Source organism: Lytechinus variegatus, chromosome 4 (assembly GCF_018143015.1).
Source record: "Lytechinus variegatus isolate NC3 chromosome 4, Lvar_3.0, whole genome shotgun sequence".
Lineage (NCBI taxonomy): Eukaryota > Metazoa > Echinodermata > Echinoidea > Temnopleuroida > Toxopneustidae > Lytechinus > Lytechinus variegatus.
In genome coordinates this window covers 23,070,187-23,083,897 of record NC_054743.1, presented here as the reverse complement: position 1 = coordinate 23,083,897, position 13,711 = coordinate 23,070,187, and the positions used below count along the sequence as shown (strand labels likewise).

Below are 13,711 nucleotides of genomic sequence, written 5' to 3'. Positions count from 1 at the left end.
TTGATTGGTTAGTTGCTCTCATGGGTTTCACTTGAAATATCTCTTCTGGGCTACCACTCAAATCATTTCTTACCAATTAATATCTAGGATATAGAATTGTTGACCCTTGATTTATACATGTACATGTATCAACTGGGCTATTTCAAGTGCGGTGCTGTGTGCTAGTATTGGTTTTCAGAGGATAATCAGGGGTCTATTTCAATATAAGTTGCCAATACTGACAAGTTTCATTATCCAAAGATGTAGTCATATTCTGACACAAGTGGTAAATTCTGATATCAGTGGTTCTCAGCCACTCATAACTCAAGGAAATTTGCCAGATCTGACAAATTTTCTGAAGATGAACTTTGATGAGGCGCTCCCCACATTGCCAATCCATGCTCTCTTATAGAATTTAGGTGTAGAAAATGATATTTGTATCACCAAGTGACAATGGGCCAAACACCGACTGATATTAAGTCCAAAACCAGTTTAAGGAGTATTGAGGCTGGTGTTTGTTTTGACCCACCTACATGTATATCAGCTAATAACACCACACTTGAAATAACCCACTTTACAGGATCTCTGTGAATTTGGAATCCACTGCACAAAATTTCTAAATGTTTGAAAAAAAGAGTGTCATGGCTTGGATTTGAACCCTGACCCTCTGATTGAAAGACAAGTCATAACCACTAGACCACAATGCCAGTTCCCCCACATGTCAGTCATACAAGGCACGTGTGGTCATCCACCCCAAAGCCAACAATAAGTGGCCAGAGTTAAGCAATTTTGACAAGCTATGCATCACTTTGAAGTTTAATTACATGCTTTTTCATGCTCAATAAAAATCTCATAATTTAGTTTAAAGGACTAATTGTTGGTTTCAGGAGGACTTGTCATCTTTGTAATCTGATTTCGGCTATAGTGGTAGAGGAAGCGACCTTGATCCTCACTGAATCAGCCATGTCTTGAAGGGATAGTGTGGGACAGACATCCTGACCTGGTAGAGACTTGTCTATTACCCCACAACATGAACATATATGTGGATTGTGGAGCTTCATCACAATAGCTTGGTAATGCAGTGCAGAAGAACAATCACCTTATGACTCAAATCACATGCATGACTTGTTTTTATCCTCACAGCATGGACAGAGATCTAGATGAAATGGTTCCTGTTCATAAACGATCATGACTAAGACCTACATGCTGTTTAGCTCTATGACCAAAACAGCCCTGGGTGGTGTTTCATAAAGCTGTTCATAAAGTTAGGTACAACTTTACGAATGACTGGAACATGTTCTTAGGTGCCGGGTCAGCTACATAGGGATGTATCATTTAGCACAAGAAAGGGTCACCAGTTGTGCATAAAGCCATTCGTATCTTACAAACAGCTTTATGAAACGGGCCCCTGGAATCAGACTATGACAAGTAGGTTATCTTAATCAAGGATATACATGTCGTCAAATGTTCATATCCTCACTGCATGGACCATGTTCTGTAGAGCCGTCCTTGAGTCAGAAGCAGGGAACACTGAAAGACCTTGAAGAGCCGTGTCAGCATAGTTGAGGCACAGACTCTTGGCATTATCAAGGGCAGGGCTCTGGCGAATCTCACGCATCAGCTATTTAGACAGAAAATAAGGTTGACAAGGTTCAGGGATGGATACAATGTTGCAAAGCTGGCAACTTCAATTTTGACTTTGGGGCAATTTGGGGCCCAAAATTATCAAACTAATCTATGAAAGCATTCATAACAGGGCACTGCCAATAAAAAGTTTTTATTTCTACATATATGTAAATAATGATTAAGCAATATGAAATGAAAAAAAGCACTATTACATTTTCAGTCTTCCTGTCACATGCTGCAGGACTAATCACTATGAAATTCCTTTTAAAAATCTAACAAATTATAGGTTTGCTTTCATTGACTATAAACAGCAATGTAATTGTATTCAAATACTTTTGGGTCAGAATTTTGATATTTCTGTGTTTATTCCCATGTCCAAAAATTCAATTATATCAGGGCGTGGGCTGGTTTTTATTTCTAATTCTTGGCTTAATATTAATTTCAAATGAATTGAAAAACATTTACATGAAATTTAAACAAGGAGCACGACTTACCTTCTTGACATCTGGTTTACGTGATGAGCTGACCTCTGACCTTTGACCCTGATCAGACTCCAGGTAGAGCAATACAGGAGCAGACGTAAGATCAATGTCACTTTGAATTCTTGATGACGAGCTGGATGTGAAAGGTTGGAGCTCTGTATGAAGCTGTGAGATAGAAAAAAAGAGTTATCTTTAAAAATCATGCCTGACCCACTGACTCTTGTATTCTGTTACAAAAAAAGTGTAGTATTATGGTAAATAGCACAACTACATGTACACATTCATGTAACACAGTAAAAAAATGCCATGGCTACAACTCTTAAAAATCAAGGATTCCTCAAGACTCACTATATTGCTTGGCAAATTTGCCCCCAACAGAAACATTTAATGATAACCTGGTGGCATTTCATCGAACTTTGGTGTGGGTCGACCTTTTAGACCAAACAACTAGCATGCTCTGATTGGCTGAGAAACAAAGATGTCTTACTTTCATCATCAGGTCAGATGACAACTTTCATGAAAATAAATCCTTGGAAACTTGCAAATTCATTGGTCTTTTTACAGGAGTCGCCAGGTTTCCATATCTATTTGACATGGGAGTATACAATCAAACATACAATATAAGGATATATCCATTCTTGTGTTGTAAAGTATTTATTACTGTTCTTTAAATGTTTTGAAAGAATTATACTGGAATAATACTTACCCGAAATCCATACATAACAAAACACAGCAACGGACATATTTCCTACAGGTTTGATTGTACACTGTATACACTTTTTCACTGTCATCAACAAATGTTTGTACATTTTGATGGGTTAAAAAAAATGAATGGAAAATATAAAGTAGGAGTTTAGTAAAAATACACACTGATAAAACCAGGGTAAATTAACTTTTAGGCAGGTCAGTTTCAAATTTTGCATAAATTCTTGCTGAAGTAGATAGCCAGTCACAAAAAATAAATGAATTATAGAATAAAGTAAAGACATACAAGAAGGAAGCTACATGTAAAGAACTCAATATTCCATATTCCAAGAAAGAACAAAGTCTTCTGAAAATCATGTGAGCAAATATGACCTTAAAAATTTCTTCTTTATCAATTACCTGTTGTGCCCATGCAAGGTTCTTTCCAAAGTTGTATGCACTCTCTGTCAGAGCCTGGCTGTGATTGGTCAGTTCTAAAGCTCCTCTGCAACTGTGACCAATCAGGGTGCCTGATGAAAGATAAATGTATCTCTCCCAGTCCCGGAAAGTCAAATCAGGCTGTATTGTTAAAACGGGACTCAAGTCAGCGTTTCCAAACTTCATGAAAGCAGCCTCTGTCAGATGTCCTATGGCTTTCGAAAGGAGTTCAACAACAATGGTGTTGCGTAGCCCTGCAAGCGCCTTGCAAGCGCTAGCCAATAGGAAGTCTCCGCTGAGAACGGCCATCTTGTTTCCCATCTCCATGACGTTGATTGGTCCAGCAGTGGGATCAAGGTTGAAGAGGTTAACGACCCCTCGGTGGACTAGAAAGGCAGTGTGGATCATCTCTGAGATTTCAGCCAGTGCTCTTTGGCTGTTCAAAAGACAACATGAAATATATAATAATAATAATTGGCATTTATATAGCACTTTATCAATCTACATCTGTTCAAAGAGCTTCACAATTATCATTACCGGTCACTGGATTCATAGCATTTCAAGCAGCCTGTTAGGTGCACACTTGCTAAACCAACCACAATGACGGTTGTTTCCTACTGGTACCAAATTAGCACCTGGGTGAGAGTGGCAAAGTGTGGATTGACGCCTTGCCAAAGGGCATTAGGCCATGGTGGGATTCGAACACCCGACCCTCTGATTACAAGGCGAGAGTCAGAACCGCTACACCACGGTCCTAATATGTATTTTACTTACATACAAGATCTGTGAATGTAGTAGTACAAGAGGAGTATGGTTTATGTAGTATTAGTAATTGTAGTACATTGAACTGATTGAAGCATAACAGTATTAGTAAAAATTCAATCACTTTACCGGTAATCCTTTTCAATTTACCAGCCTGTTTTTGGTAATGACAGTAGGTTTCAAAAGGTAAATCAAACATTGAAATTTACTTATAGGCTTTTTATCAAAGTTATTTTCCATTTCATTGAAGATTTAAATCTTAAGACACTAAAAATTGATTTAAGGGTTTTAGCGACAAATGCTCCGCTATGAATTCTATACAATAATCAAATGATAAATTCTAATGCTAGATTAAACACTATACCCTACCCTAAAACTAACACTAAGCCCAACATAAAACCCTATCGCAACCCTGACCCTACATCTAAGACAAAATAAAACCCAGAGCAATTGTCGCACGAGCAAATGGTCATGTGACCCTTTTAGCAGTCTTGCAATCCTAGCTTTACCTAGCATATATTCCTCCAGGGGGTGGTGCCACTGAGCTGTTGATCTGGTCTCCCTGATCAGAGGAGGTATCCTCAAGCTGATGTGATCCTGAGTCTCTGGGGGCTTGGTGGGTCAGAGTACTGGCTGCCTTGGATATCAGGAGGATGATCAGGCCTCTTGTCTGTAGACTGTGCTTCCCATCTGTTAGAAAGTTCCTTCAAATTAAGATAGGAAATAAAAAGGAAAAAAATACATATTAAAAATAAGACATTGACCTGCAATCATTTATGTCTGAAAAGCACTTAGACGTTGTTCCAATGTATTAAGCGCTATATAATTGCGAAATATTATTATTATTGTCCCATTTCACAAAGAGATCATTACATGCATAGAAATTCTGTCAGTAAATTTGATAATCAGAACAGAATTTACTACACCAGTAATAAACTTCATTTTAACTCTTATTCTTTCCCCTTATTTGAATTTCTTTACTTCCTTTACTATCCATATATCAAAGGCAAATTGAAATTGATGTAAGGATAAAAACATTTCCTGAAAATAAAAAATGGAACATACTGCTCGACAAATATTACAGACATGTAATCCGTCCAGATCATAAACACTAAAATACTTCAGTTGAACTGACGTAAAGTTCTATGGTGTACGTGTACTTACTTGGCTGTTTTGAGAAGTGGATGTTTAGAACCTACAAGTTTCCTCATGTGCAAGGCTACATTTGCCAACTCGTCACTCAGAAGACATCGAAGACTCATAAATGATGTGGAGTATCCTACTACCTTCTCTGCTTCTGATATCGCTTTAGCCCACTCTGTAGGTTGGGAGGATCCAAAGAGATTCATGAAGTCTCTGCTCGGCATAGACAGCACAGTTTCACCACCAGGCTGCCGTGATCTGCCTGATCCCCTTAACCCTATATCTGTTATACCAGTTTGTCCTTTGAGCCATGGTCCTACATTATCACTGAAAGCTCTAGCCACAAGATTCCCTGATGAAGTCGCACAAGGCAATGTCGCAATGGTTTCATGATAACCCGATGACAGTATTTGCGAGTTCCTTGATAGTCTCTGAGCACTTGATGAATCCTGGTGTGTCTTGTGACAGTTTGTACAAGTAGAGCAGAATGTCCTTCTCAGTACCAACCGATTAGACCGGAGAAGTTGATGTCTCAATAGACATGGCACATGGAAGGAGGTGAAGTTCATGATGGCATATAGCTTATCTTGATCCACAGCTTAAATGATAGCTGACTGAAAATAAAAAAGTATAGTTATAACTGTAATAATCATGACTTTGACACCAAATCCACTTTGTAGAGTGCTGAAGCTGTTTTGCAAGAAATTTTGTAGGAATTAACTGAAGAATTGAACAGAAAGTGTCTAGGTGTTCACTTCATCACTTCTAATTCAGACCTGGTGATACACTTCCAAGATTTTACATGATGATATATCTCTAGATTTGATGAAATATTGAAAAATAGATATAGGCTAAGGCCTATACAGTGCATATCAAAACAAACGTGACAGTTTTGAAGTCTATAAAAAATTTGTTTCAAATTATATCTTTATTTTGATGTTAATAATAGATGCTCTAAGATCTTATCTTTGCAATGCCATTTTAAAACATACATTTTGTTCATGCTTGAGCGAACATGGGACATTTTTGTCGGGGGTTCAAAAAGAGGCTTGCGCCATTAATGGCAGAATTTAGAAATTTGATGATCAGGGGTGGTATTCTGAGATCCATTTTATCTCTGTTAAAATCAGTGAGATAAAATACCCTTAAAATCTCTCCAAATTGGTATTCTGAGAACCATTTTATCCTCATTTTATCTCTTTAAGACAACCTATTTTTTAATCAATATCCAATTAGAAACGCGCTTTTATAGCTCTCTCATATCACTCAACCAATTAAAATCCATTCCACCAGGAGGTGTGGCAAAGGGGTGAGATTGCGTCAATTTATTGACTTCAAATACGCTTGCACTATACGCTTACGCGTCTTTATGGAACAAAAAGGACAATACTCTCATCTTTTTTCGAAGTCTTTATCCCATGTTTTCAAGCATCATTTCAAAGACAATATTAGTCAAGAAAAGTCTTATGAAAAACTCTTTGATTGTACAGGAACAACCTAAAGGTGTTATTCTCAATAAATATATAATTTTTCTTCATTTTCATGTCACGATTTGGGGTTATGTCTCCTAGAAATATTGGTGAAATCAACGTCGCAGAGATAAAATAGCCTCTACCCTCTTTTAAGTTTATTTTATTTTTTCTTCAAAGTAACATGGGCGCAGCAAGCACATCATCTGCGTTGCAATGGCCAGATACGCGATGGGTATGTGTACGCAGGCATTGTTGTTGCGTATCATCTGTAGATACGCAAGATAAAATTTATACGCAAGATAAAATCTAAAATTTTATCTGAGAGATAAAATCTCATCTCAGAATACCAATTTCATTTTAAGAGATAAAATAAAATATTTTAAAGATAAAATGACCTCAGATGACCACCCCAGACTTTTGACTAATCAGCAGACTTCCTCTTAATCTTTTCATTATCTTTGCCATAATTTTCGAATTATGCTGTCAAATTTCATTTACAAATTTATTTACCTGAATTATATATTTTTTTTTTCATTTAAACTTCTTTTACCTTTGAATTTTCCTTCATATTTAAGAAAAGAAACTTTTTGTCAACCCAAGTAAGATTTGCATTATTAATTGGGAGTATTTGTAATTATTCAAATCCTTTTATTATGTGAAACAAATTATGTTATGGTACCTTTAATATTCATTATGTGAAACAAATTATTTTATGGTACCTATAAAAGATATGAATCCTATTTTCAAGGGGTTATTGAATCCTTCACCAAGTTTAATGATGTGCTTGACAGGACAAACAGGAAAGGATTCATGTCTCATGGCAATGGTGTATTGAGTCGATTTTGAAGGAGCAAGATATGGCAGATCTGGTAAAATGTATTATAAAGTTGTGAAGCGAGCAAGCAAAACATTTCCACATTTTTATTATAATATCAAATTTTGTGATTTTGACATAATACTCAGAAAATGATAATCATATTTCACTTTCTATGTTTTCTGTTATTTTCCTTTCCACTTTTTTCCCTGGTCATAATTTTGTATTGGGAGGGGGGGAGCACCCTGAGCCCCCATCCCTCAGTACATGTATGCCACTGTTCAAAGGCACCATAATCTTTTTAGCACACAATGAAAGGATTTGAAAAAAAACACATGCCCTCCCATACTTTGGTTTAAACAAAAAATGTTCTTGCTAAAGGAATATTCCAAGCTCAAAGAGAACATATTAAAAAGGAACAGAACTATTCAAGCAAACAAGTAGATTTGGAAATTAATTTTGACTGCATAATTCGAAAATTATTTCAAAGATATAAAAAGTTATGAGAAGTCTGCTGATTAGCAAAAAGTCCTACCATCATATTTATCATTTTATGCCATTTTGGCGCAAGCAACCTTTTTTACCCCAGAAAAAACATTCCGTGTTCGCTCAAGCACGAACGAAACTAAATTATTTTAATGGCATTTGAAGGATAAGACTCCAGAGCACGTATTGACACCAAAATATAGAGATCGTGATTTGAAACAAAAATTTTAGACTTCAAATCTGTCCCATTTTTTTATATGCACTGTAGATTAAACATTACAATAAAAATGAACAATATTGGTGTAAATACTATTTGAGAAAATTACTGGGGTACTCCAGGCTGATTATTGTTTGAAAGAACAGAATAAAATCAACAAACAAAACAAGAAGATTTTCAAAGTTGGGAAGAGCAACAAAGTTTAATACAATTCAAAGACGTGCATGAATTCTGTTAACAGCATGCTTGTGCAATGAGCGGGGTTATGACATTATTTGTCATGTCGCAAGTACATGTAGTCTCTCGTAGTCAGCCCAATAGCCCACTTTTCTTTAATTCTCTGCACTGCCCCTTCTCTGCGCACACGATGTAGATCTACGCAGACCAGTAACGACCACAAAGTTAACACTGGCGTACAAAGACTGCAGATTATTATTTGTTTTAATCCAGATCAAAATGGTGAAAAATACATAACTTCAAGTTCTTTCGTTGTGGATTGGCATCAAAATGCACCTATTCTTGTAAAAATGATTCCTGAATCGAGTGTACATGTACAGTGAATTGGTGTGCAGACATGTCTCATGGCTATTCCATGGCATGGCATGGGGCACGTTATTTTTCTCATTTTTTTTTTTTGGGGGGGGGTAAGATTTTTGACACACTAACTCTTATAATATAGTCATATAGATCTAAGGATACATGGCCTTATCCTGAAATAAGTCACCTCTCTTCAGTTCTTGTGTTTTTGCTTGTTTGAACTTGTGTAATAAGTCAATATGGGATAGGAAAAGTCACCGGTGACACCGCTGCTGACAAAATAAATGGCAGTGATTGGAGTGGTGACTTAATAATGCCGATATTAATAAGGGAAATTTTCAACTGCAAGTCTGTGGAATTGAAAAGAAAGTAATGTTTTAATTTTATTATAAAAACTGCCGGGCGCAGGCTGAGCAGCTAGCAGTGACCAGGGGCAGAAAGGGTCTTTGCAAGAACAGTCTTTCGTGTCACCTATTTATTATGATGCACCACGTGAAACGCATTTTAAATAAATTACCTGCAAACATATATTATTTTAGGCAGTGTATACAGCCACACGCGTGTGTCTTTACCATCCAGCCACACGCGTGTGGTTATATCCAGAACACATATCTGTGGATACCGCCACACGCCGCCAGTAATAACAGTAAAACATGTATGTCTGACCGTCTATATCACGATCAAAATAACCTCATTTCTTCATTAAATTCTTACATTCTAAACCCCTTTGATATCCTTAGATCGTTTCAATTTCATTCTCACCGTCTTCTCTCCTTGCTTTTCTTGTCTTGTTACAAACGGTCGTCTGTTTAACAGCAAATTCTCTTTTTCTACTTGTGTCGATTCTGGCTTCCTTCGCGGTGGCAGACCCATACAGCGTTAGCGCAGCGCAGTATAGTAGACATACACAGTTTGGGTTTCGTACGTACGCGCACATAGCCTAGATTCAGTAGAGAATCGACACAAGTAGAAAAAGTGTGGAAATTTGCTATTTAACAGGCGGCCTTTTGTAACGAGACAAGAAAAGCAAGGAAAGAAGACGGTGAGAATGAAATTGAAACGATTTAAAGAAATCAAAGGGGTTTAGAATGTAAGAATTTAATGAAGAAATGAGGTTATTTTGATCGTGATATAGACGGTCAGACCTACATACCGCGGTACGTGTTTTACTGTTATTACTGGCGGCGTGTGGCGGTATCCACAGATACATGTAGGTGTTCTGGATATAACCACACGCGTGTGGCTGGATGGTAAAGACACACGCATGTGGCTGTATACACTGCCATTATTTTATTCATCCGTAATAAGTAATCAAAATATTTGTTTAATGTTTATAAAATGTGATGATATCAATTAATTATCATGAAATTGTTTACAAATTTATTTAAATGCTAACAAATGTTATTTGTTTATCATACATTCCAGAAATTTCCCGCATACAGCGCATCATAAAAGATGGGCGACACAAAAGACGGTCCTTGGAAAAGAGACCCTTTCGTGCAATCGGCCCCAGTCAGATTGTACGAGTCGTCAGTCGATCTGGGGAGCATTTCATCAATATTTTCATCCGACAAGTTGTCAGATCTGACATCTTTCCATGATTTTGATTGGCTGAGAGGCACTGTTCATATGGTAACTGTCGGATAAAATGGGACTTGTCGGATAAAACGTCCGACAAGTCCTTTCATGAAACGCCCCCCTGTACGCGAGGCGGCTGCCGATGGCCTACGGCCTACGGTAACGCATACGAAACTAAAGTAAAAGGCATGGCCCTGGCCTAGCGCGATCGCGAGTTGCGGGGATCATCTTCAACTTCTCAATTCGAGTATAGTCAATAATCTATCAGTATCCCATGCATGCCCCCCCCCCCCAAAAAAAAAAAAACCCCGGACATTGAAATACCTCTTTCCAATGATATCACAAATATGTTGGTTCTTTCCTCCAAAGCAAAGCTCAGCAATTTACCGGTTACGTGCAACAGACATGAAATTACGCAATATTGAAGGTGGCTGCGAAGGAAAAATAAAATATGCAAAATATTGATTATATATCATTAAGTGAACAAAATTTTATTCACCTTTCTGTACTGAGTGAAAAAAAAATCGATATTGTGCAAACTTCAAAATAATAGAAAGTTTTTCACCCTTTGGAGTAGATTATAAGCAGATATTCCTAATTGTTTTATGGTACAATATTTATTTTGAAACGAGGGCACACCTCTCTCTCTCGATCGCTCCCTAATTCGCTCTTTTATTTGAAGAGAAACAAAGAATGTAAACCCATCAGATTAGCTTCATTATAGAGAGAGGGGTGGGGGTCTGAAAAAATGCAGACAAGCATGCACCCCATCACCAAAATGCCAACTGAATGTATTTTGCCATTATGAAAAATTGATCAGCATGACCAGAAATGTAAAATTGTCCAGGTGTTTATGTCCCTTTTTATTTTCCACCTTGCATATTTTGGGCAGAATATTCAATTACCGCATACTGTGGAAACCCTGATGTATATATAGATGGAGGGATGACGGGCATGTGACCCCCAAATGTTTCACAACCAAACAAAGAGAGAATTTGTGAATAGCTTAGGAAATGCACAAGCCGCAATTGTCAAGCCATTTTTTTTTTAGTTAAAAAAAATTCAGATACTTAAAATGTATATCATGATTAACTCATATTGCTGTTGCTAAATGTATTGATCTCAGTTGATATAAGAATAAATATAAACACCATCAAACCTTGTTAAAGCGGAAGGAAAAACTTCGGTCTCATATTTTCGTACTTCACATTTTTCAAGGCCTTTACTAAAACTTGGCACCCCCTAAATGAAAAATCCACACCGAATCGGTAGCCAGAAATGAATATTTAGATGAATTATGGGAAATAAAGTTTAATAAACATAATTATATGATCCTAACCTACTTTACCATGGGGATATCAGCTTAAAAAAAACAGATTGAGATTTTCCAAACTATTGAATTAACTCCGACTGTCCCAGTACTGTGAAAAAGATGACAGATTAGAACAGAATGCAATAGAATTTTCTCATAACATATTAACCGAGCACAATCCATGTGTGCTCATTGTAATATTTCAAAACAAGAAATGAAGGTGAAGGAAATACATGCACTGACAATTTTAGTTTTCATAAAGATTATCTAATACAAAAACTGTCAAAGATAACGTTTTGGATCGATTGCATTTAATGTTTTTCTTTTCTGTGTATATTATATATGTCTGTAAAAGTATCTTATTTCCTTGTATGAAGTGTTGAGAATGGAACATACAAATGAATTCAATTCCATTCTAATTTATAAAAGAAAAATGAAATAAAAATAACTAGAACCCCCCCCCAAAAAAAAAAAAAAAAAAATGAATTGATAGTGAGCTCCAACTAAAATACCAAGTGCAACTTTTTGGTGGTTCAGTGGTGCCAAAAACACATTGACCTAAATACATAAAGATTAGATGAATGATTATACAAAATAAGACATTTAGACTGGAAGTTCACCCTGGCGTTAAAAGCAGAATTTGAGAAGTTTTTTTGTGAAGGTTTGATGAAAATCCATCAAAGAGTAAGAAACCTAAGGATTTTAAAAGCGTTCAATTTGTGAGATCATATGCAAGCAGCTCTCATGTCATCATACAATATAATTTATAAAGTCTGTTTCAACTGAAATGATAAATTAAAATATTAAATTATACAGAAAGGGGTACAAAATGTGTCTGATTATATATCATCCACACATAAAATCACTTTCATTTTTCTAATGGCATTTTGTTGAATCTATATCACATGGCTTACGAAGTAGCTGACCATATGTGATGTCACAAAATATAAACTTAAAAAATTCTGAACTCTGTTATTCTGTGATGGATTTTCATCAAACATTTACCAAGATTTTTCTCTATTTTTTTCTACTTTTAAAACCAACTTATTATCAGGTTCAACATTCCCTTAAAAACAAAAGAAATAGCACAGCAACTAAAATGAAACAAAACACAGACAACATATCTCTGTACAAGTGTTATTATATACACACTTCTCTTTGTTATTAAATGAATTTACAATGAATTGCTATTTATGTGTATTATGGTACTGTAATTCATTGTATATTATCATATTCTGTGGAACAATTATTATATACATCAAGGTCAAGGTTCAATAGTTTAGAAAATGAACAAACATATACATGCATAGAATATACTAATTACACATGTAAAAATCTTGCCCTCCAAGCACATTGAAAACACATGAAAGCATGTGATAGCATATCAAAATCAAAACAAATTGAAATGAAAATAATGAAAATTCTTATACAGAATGGGTAAATATTTCACAATGGGAATAATTCTTGTTACATGGTACACATCTACATACAACATTACATGAGATATATCCTTTATCATAATTTTTTTCTTCCACACTTGCATGGTCCATAACAGATCAGATATCGTCACCTGTTTAGAATTCTCAAGATTATGCCAATCGAAGATTGGAGGATAAGTACATGTAATTCACAAAGTAATTCTGTAAATCCATAGAACTAATCTACTAGTCACATCTGGTAATTTTAGATGAAATTAACTTATGTTCCTTCCCACAATAAAAAGGTATAATTATAAACTAATTATAGGTAAGTGGGACAGTTGTGTATTTATGCCATATAACAGTTTGCTATGTCGCTTCTATTTTCATGATGTTATTGTGTTTTCATTTACATATGTGAGGAAGATTAAACTATGTGGTTATTTATTTGCAATTCTTGAAATGACACCATCTTAGAATATTCAACTAATATAAGCAACTGAAGCAGACTACACACATTCAAAAATCAAATGTATGACAAGTAAAAATGATAGTTAGTATTTGTTTGTTAATACGTTTTTAATATATCTTTGATACACACCTAAAAGTGTTGAAACTGAAATTAAAATTGTATACAAATTATACACATCATCAACAGCATCGTAATACACAAGGTGACATCTGGACAGTTAGGTATAGCCAAGGGCATTTGGGCTATTAAAGAGGTAACAAGAGTGGGTAATTATTCAAATGCCCAAATAAA

General features: G+C 35.9%; 1 protein-coding gene across 1 annotated transcript; it reads right to left on the bottom strand.

The window, feature by feature from the left end:
- Nucleotides 1-1,317: 1,317 nt before the first annotated feature.
- On the bottom strand, nt 1,318-10,616 carry LOC121412608 (all trans-polyprenyl-diphosphate synthase PDSS2-like). Its single transcript, XM_041605388.1, has 6 exons — nt 10,543-10,616; nt 5,136-5,728; nt 4,481-4,675; nt 3,192-3,645; nt 2,100-2,252; nt 1,318-1,600 (listed from the first exon to the last, which is right to left on the bottom strand). Exons 2-6 carry the CDS (start codon nt 5,681-5,683, stop codon nt 1,448-1,450), a joined length of 1,503 nt encoding a protein of 500 aa, XP_041461322.1. The 5' UTR covers nt 5,684-5,728; nt 10,543-10,616; the 3' UTR covers nt 1,318-1,447.
- Between the last annotated feature and the right edge of the window lie 3,095 nt (nt 10,617-13,711).

Excerpts from the sequence above, each read along its gene's own strand:
- LOC121412608 (XM_041605388.1), bottom strand. The coding sequence starts at position 5,683 with ATGAACTTCACCTCCTTCCATGTGCCATGTCTATTGAGACATCAACTT. Across the intron at positions 4,676-5,135 it reads CCACTTCTCAAAACAGCCAA|GAACTTTCTAACAGATGGGA; the intron begins GTAAGTACACGT and ends CTTAATTTGAAG. Across the intron at positions 2,253-3,191 it reads ACCTTGCATGGGCACAACAG|CTTCATACAGAGCTCCAACC; the intron begins GTAATTGATAAA and ends TCTATCTCACAG.